General features: G+C 46.6%; 1 protein-coding gene across 1 annotated transcript; it reads left to right on the top strand.

Annotated features, from left to right (window-relative positions):
* The first annotated feature begins 643 nt into the window (after window positions 1-643).
* On the top strand, window positions 644-3,036 carry COX11 (cytochrome c oxidase copper chaperone COX11). The gene is made up of 4 exons (XM_075719928.1): window positions 644-1,000; window positions 1,113-1,268; window positions 2,049-2,174; window positions 2,684-3,036. The coding sequence occupies exons 1-4, from the start codon at window positions 644-646 to the stop codon at window positions 2,864-2,866; spliced, it is 822 nt and encodes a 273-aa protein (XP_075576043.1). The 3' UTR covers window positions 2,867-3,036.
* The last annotated feature ends 3,197 nt before the right edge of the window (window positions 3,037-6,233 follow it).

Raw genomic sequence — 6,233 nt, 5'->3', positions numbered from 1 at the left:
GGACGTGGGGAGGACGGCCGCTCCCTCTCGCCCCGCTCCGCGAGGTTAACGCGCTCTGGCAGGCTTTGCGGTGGCCCCGCCGCCGTCCGGCACCGGCGCCGGCACGGCTCGGACAAAGCCGGCTGGGTGCACGGCGCTGCGGGGGCGGCCGCGGCCCCGGGAGAGCGCGGGAGTGCGAAAACCCGCCGACCTTCGGGGCTGCGCCAGTTACCTCGGTACGCACACCACCGCCCGAGCGGTGCCGCCGGGGAGGGAGAGACAAGCGGCGGGGTCTGGCGGGAACCCCCCGCGCCTCAGCGGGGCGAGCCACGGGCGACCCCTCAGCGGCGCCGCTCCCTCCCCTCAGCGGCGCGATGGCGGCCCGCCCCGCCCCGCCCCGCCCCGCCCCGCCCGCCCCGCGGCGCAAGCCCCACCGCCTCCTCGGGCAGGCGGCGCACGGCGGCCGCCCCTCAGGCCGCCGGACGGGCGCGGGGGCGGGCGAGGCCCGGCAGCCGCCCAGCGCCGAGGGGCGGGGCGGGGCGGGGCGGGGCGGGGCGGGGCGGGGCGGCGGGAGCGCGGACTGGCCCCGCCGCCGCTCTCGCGAGAAGAGCTGCGTCTCGCGAGAAGAGCTGCGCCCCGCCCGGCGCCGGCAGCCGCGGCCGGCATGGGGCTGTGCGGGCGGGGCTGGGCGCGCTGCGGGGCCCTGGGGCTCCCCGGGGGGCCGGGCCCCCTCTGGGCCCTGGCGCTGGCCCGGGCCCTTCCCCGGCCCTGCCGTGTCGGCGGGTGGGCGCCCCCGCGGCCGGAGGGGAAGGCTCGGTACGGCCTCTGGGCGGCGGCGGGCGGGCGGGCGCCGGCCCCGCGGGGGGCCCGCGGGCTGCGGAGCTCCAACCCCTTCGCCCGCAGGCAGGAGGAGGAATGGCGGCGCCGGAACCGGTCGGCGCTGGCCTACATCGCCGCCGCCGCCGTGGGCATGGTGGGCATGTCCTACGCGGCCGTGCCGCTCTACCGCCTCTACTGCCAGGTACCGGGGGGCCCCGCGGCCCGGCGCCGCTGCCGGCCGCGTCCCGCCCGCGAAGGACGGCGGAGGCGCGGGGGCCCGGCGCGGGTCGCTCACTGCCTTTTCTCTCTGTCAGGCCACGGGCCTGGGCGGAACGACGGGCGCAGGCCACGGCTCGGAGCAGGTGGAGAGCATGCAGCCGGTGAGGGACCGGGTCATCAGGGTCACCTTCAACGCGGACGTGCATTCCAGCATCCAGTGGAACTTCAAACCCCAGCAGAGCGAAATCTACGTGAGTGACTTCGCCTTCCCTCACGCAGAACGCTTACACCGGGAGGCGAAAGCGTCGGGCCTTGCCTCGGACGCTTCAGTCAGCTGGCACCCTGACCGTGCAGATCCACGGGCTGCAGAGCCGGGCCCTGATCTGGAAAAACCCACAGCCGGGGGCGCATAGGCCAGGGCGCTTCCGCAGTGCCTCCAGTTACGAATTTTATATACACCATAAAGCATGTGTGTGTGTATATATATTAAAAATATATATGGTGTAGCTGTATATCTAATCCTGTGGGGTTTCGCCAGACTTTCCCCCTCGTACTTCCTCTTCTTGCCCCTATACTTTTAGGACTGGTTTTATATTTAAAAAAAAAAAAGGATATTTTAATCTAACTTTACTGTTCAAAATTAGTTAATAAAAACTCAAGAGGAGTCATGCTGCTTAATTGGTTTCTGAATCAGTACTGGAAGAATTATAACCTCAAAAATTAAGTGCACACCATATATAAATCTGCATAGTAAAAAAGCTCTGTCTGCTGCTAAACTGCTGAGAATAATTAAAGTCTTATTGGCAAACTGGGTGAAATTAAAAATGTACACATGTAACATTATTAGTGCTTTTAATTGAATTGTCTATAAGCAAAAATATTTCCAAAGCAGTGAAGTAACCAACAGCAAAAGAGAAAATGAACTAATTCTAGCTAAGGAACTAATTCGAGAAAATGAACTAACTCAAACTCTCTTTGAGGGGTGGAGGGCTGCAGTGGCTTAAAAATCACCGTGCAATTACTTTATACAGGTTGTACCAGGAGAGACGGCGCTGGCATTTTATAAAGCGAAAAATCCTACTGACAAACCAGTCATTGGAATCTCTACCTACAATGTAATACCCTTTGAAGCAGGACAGTATTTCAATAAAATACAAGTAAGTGCGAACAAAGCAAAGATTACATTTTCCTTTATGTGAATGAGAAGCGTTATCCATAAATTAACTTTTCTAATTTTAGTCCTGGATACCATCTTTGTATGCCAACATTTTAAGAAAATACCTTGATTTTTTCAAATGACAGTGCATGAGTTCATTCTTAACCTTACTGTCTTCATAACAAGCTGCAGTACATGGCCAGTCAGAGTGGCTCCCAAATACATGATATTTAGCACCACTGACTTTGAGGGCAGGTGGTAACGATGGGAGCTAACCTGGCCAATTTGCACATTTGCACACTTCATTAAAAGCTTTTTTTTTTTTTCCCCTGTAACACAAGAGGAACAGAATTGCTGTCTTGTTGCTCATATGGTTGATCCTTCCCAGGACTGTAGGGATGTACAAGGAATGAGAATGGATTTTAAAAGATGAAGCTTTCTCTCATGTTGGCAGAGGTAAAGTTTACCATAGCTGCTATTGTCTAATTAGTTTTTTCCTCCCCCATGCAGTGTTTTTGTTTCGAAGAACAGCGGCTAAATCCTCAAGAGGAAGTGGACATGCCCGTCTTTTTCTACATTGATCCAGAATTTGTAGAGGACCCTAAAATGGCTAAAGTTGATTTGATCACCCTCTCCTACACCTTTTTTGAAGCAAAGGAAGGACAGAAGTTACCACTTCCTGGATATCAGTAATGGGCAATCTCTACACAATTTGACTTCTGCTACCTGACTACCAGTTTTGAAACCATTTTTCAAAGGAGGGAGAAACTGTAGGAATACTGTGCAATATGAAATTACATTATTAAACCACCATGGGCACATGCTGCCGTTATGAAAGGATGTATTTCTGTTTTAAAAAAAAAAAAAAAAAACAAACCCACAACCCAAACCCTTAAGTAGTTGGAATATTATTTCTTCGGGATAGCATTTCTTCATCAGACAGTGGAAGGGAACACACTGTCCCTGCAAGAGAGAGGGTTTTCTCAAGCCATCTTTTTATAAGATGATACATGTTATCTGAATACTGCGAGGCATATTTTTAAACCCAAGTGTAAATTGAGATCTTCATTTAAATACAGGGAACAAATCAGTTTTTTTAAGCATCTAAAATTGCATTGTTGGCTCTGAAGAATAACTTCTATGTAAGTTACTTTATAAAAAGGTAAACACAGGTAATCAGTTCATGAAATCTCAAAACTCAACAAAGTTAGACTGTATTGCTATGTAATGCTCCCATGGCACAGGAGGATATGATTCAGAAGCTGATGCACCCTCTCGAATTATTTACTGAATCAGTAGTTCATCTGGTAAGAGCAGACTGCTCTCAAACTGTTATCATTTGAATGAGGAACAGTAATTTAAGTGTAAGCACATCAAATCTGTGGTATGGTTTCCAAACACCATCTTCGAATTTTGATGTTGTGTTCAACTCATTTTAAGTATGTGTACTGCTAATGACTGCTCTTTCATGCCGCAGAGGGCTGTACACTGGGCACCTCTACACAGAGGCAAGCTCAGCTTATGTATGAAATGCTCTGAGGGGAAAGGCAATACATCAACAACTGCTCGAAACTGCAGGCTAAATTAATAGCGTAGGAGTCTCCTGAAAAACCAAAAGGAAACCAACGTCATTCCGAGATGAAGTCCAACAAAGCCTGCCCAGAAGCGTATCAGTTGTTCAGGAGGTACTCTGTTTACCATCAGAACACATAAGCCTGTATTTATGTAACTTTTGGTCATTATCTGTGAGGTAGGGATAATAACACTTTATGATAGCTTTGCAAATGAGGAGCGAGTTGCAGAGCAAGTTTAAGTGACCTACTCATTTTCAGACGGAAATTAATCGCAGCCCAGTATCTCATCTGCTAAGCCAGTTCTACCCCTTTCAGCAGATGAGATCTAACAAAATGAAACTAATGTTGGTTTGTTTGGACTCTAAAAAGGTATTAAGATTACGTTTGCATACCATAATTTAAAAAGTGCTTTTTTGAAAATAAATGGATGCTACCTTTAAAGTGCATTATTGTGCCAATTATATGCGTTGTTTACATAGGTTCTGGATGACGTTCACGTCAGGTCTTCACTGTGTATTTAATAAAGGTTTAAAACTCTTCATTCTTTCATCTCGCTAATGCATTTTATCTAGCAGAACATGTGGAGCCCGCATGAGTGAAATACATCTGTATGAAGATAGCAGCAAGCTTTATAATCTCTAATTCCAGTTATGCTTCAGGGGAGGGGAAAAAAAAGAAAAAAGATAAATCTTTGAATCCAGGCTGGGGGGGGGGGGGGGGGGGGGCGAAATTCTTACCTGGGTTGTCTTTAGTCCATTGTCTTTTTGAAAGTTGAACTGATTATGAGAGTTTTCCACACATTGCTTTATTATTCAGCCACATGCTTCAGAAGAAAAAGAAATACCAGCCTGCCAAGTGCCAGTTTCATGAAAATACGGGTTTTCCCCTGAGTTTGAAAGCCCAAGTTTGCACAGATGCTGAGCACATTCCAACCAATAAAGCAAGCTCTCCAACCTCAGTAATTAGCCAGTTGCCTTCACAGCTTTCATCTATCTGTGACCATTTTGTTTCTCTAAATATGGAAAAGTTCAGTTAGCAATTGTCCATTATGGATTACCATGTAGAAATAGCCTATTTAATTTGTTACACTTCAGTGTGCTAGGGTTTTAACAATGCAACTAAGCTGTAGGGAAAAATCAATCCACCTCCAATCCTGTTTTCAGCAGTTTTCTCAGGCTGCTGTCCAGACCATCGCAAATAATACAAGAAAAAAATAAGAAAGCAACTTAGCTTTTCACCTCCCCTTACAAAAACCCCCAAACTTCAAGGTTGTCTTTTGATAGAAGTAAGGTGTTCTAATGGCCCTACAGCAGCAAAATTGCTACCCATGCAGCGAAACGCCATGGATTCACACTCAAATACATCCAATACTATCTGCATTTGGTATTTCATGGAATACGCATGTCGTCTGGTAAAAACTCAGAAGTGGTGGGCGTTAAACTTCTCAGTGTTTGCTTTTATTTGGAATTTTATGCTACAAAAATTGCATAGCAGACTGAGAAGATCTTATCATTTAACCAGTTAACATAATGAACACTTAAAATGCAGTATTTCACAAAAAAATTAGCTTATCAGCTATGAACATGAACTAAGTTCTCAAATTTTATATCAATTATAAATTCAGAGAACTATACGTGTTAAAGTGCACATTTTACATTCAGCATTAAAATAGGTAAGGCACTTTAATTATTAAAAGATAAAACTGTTATTAACAGGGTTAAACAACTCGATTAAAATAAATGGATAACTATTGCTCATCTGCATTGTAGATGATTATTTTTTCCTTCACCAGAACAGCAATCTCTGCAGGGCAGGAACACTGAAAGAAACGATTGATCCCCCTCCAATATTTACTGAGTAAATAAAAGCAACAACAACAACATAGGAACAAGCAGGGTTTTTTCTGTTCTGTTAAGCATGGAAGACAGCACCTCATGTCCCAGCTCAGGTTCTTATCAAGACAAAAATCCAACTATATTGCGGGCTTTTAGGAAGAAAACAAAATCTGTATACAGAATATGAATATATGAAGAATATGAAGACACTGCATGTCTTCAGACATCTATTGAGACCCACTTTTAGAAAAGTCCTACATATTAAAACCCCCTTACAAATTTCTAGGGAGATTAACGCAGACAGCAATGAGGCCAAAATAGAAACTGGATTCTGCAGTTTCTGTAAAGATAACATTCTGTTTTGTTTGCTGCATAAAGGGGTAAAGCAATACAAAAGAACAGTTAACTTGGAAGAAAAGCTTTCTTCTATAGTTGCAAGAGTCCTTTTTGTTTACTCGTGTCAGGTGTCAAGCGTTAACTTCATGCGCAGGTGAATTTGGAAATCATATTTTAAAGACCCCAAAAATACTTTGAAAATGATCATGCAAGTCACCTTGAAGAATACACAGTTGAACATTTCGGACAAATTATCAAGGTGTAGATCCAAGTAACTCTTCAACTTCCACACAGCTTAGTATTCCAATACTTATT

Source organism: Pelecanus crispus, chromosome 12 (genome assembly GCF_030463565.1).
Source record: "Pelecanus crispus isolate bPelCri1 chromosome 12, bPelCri1.pri, whole genome shotgun sequence".
Lineage (NCBI taxonomy): Eukaryota > Metazoa > Chordata > Aves > Pelecaniformes > Pelecanidae > Pelecanus > Pelecanus crispus.
Note: the sequence above shows the minus strand (reverse complement) of the source record. Positions and strands in the feature narration are given on the sequence as shown.

Excerpts from the sequence above, each read along its gene's own strand:
- COX11 (XM_075719928.1), top strand. The coding sequence starts at position 644 with ATGGGGCTGTGCGGGCGGGGCTGGGCGCGCTGCGGGGCCCTGGGGCTC. Across the intron at positions 1,001-1,112 it reads TCTACCGCCTCTACTGCCAG|GCCACGGGCCTGGGCGGAAC; the intron begins GTACCGGGGGGC and ends TCTCTCTGTCAG. Across the intron at positions 1,269-2,048 it reads CCCAGCAGAGCGAAATCTAC|GTTGTACCAGGAGAGACGGC; the intron begins GTGAGTGACTTC and ends TACTTTATACAG.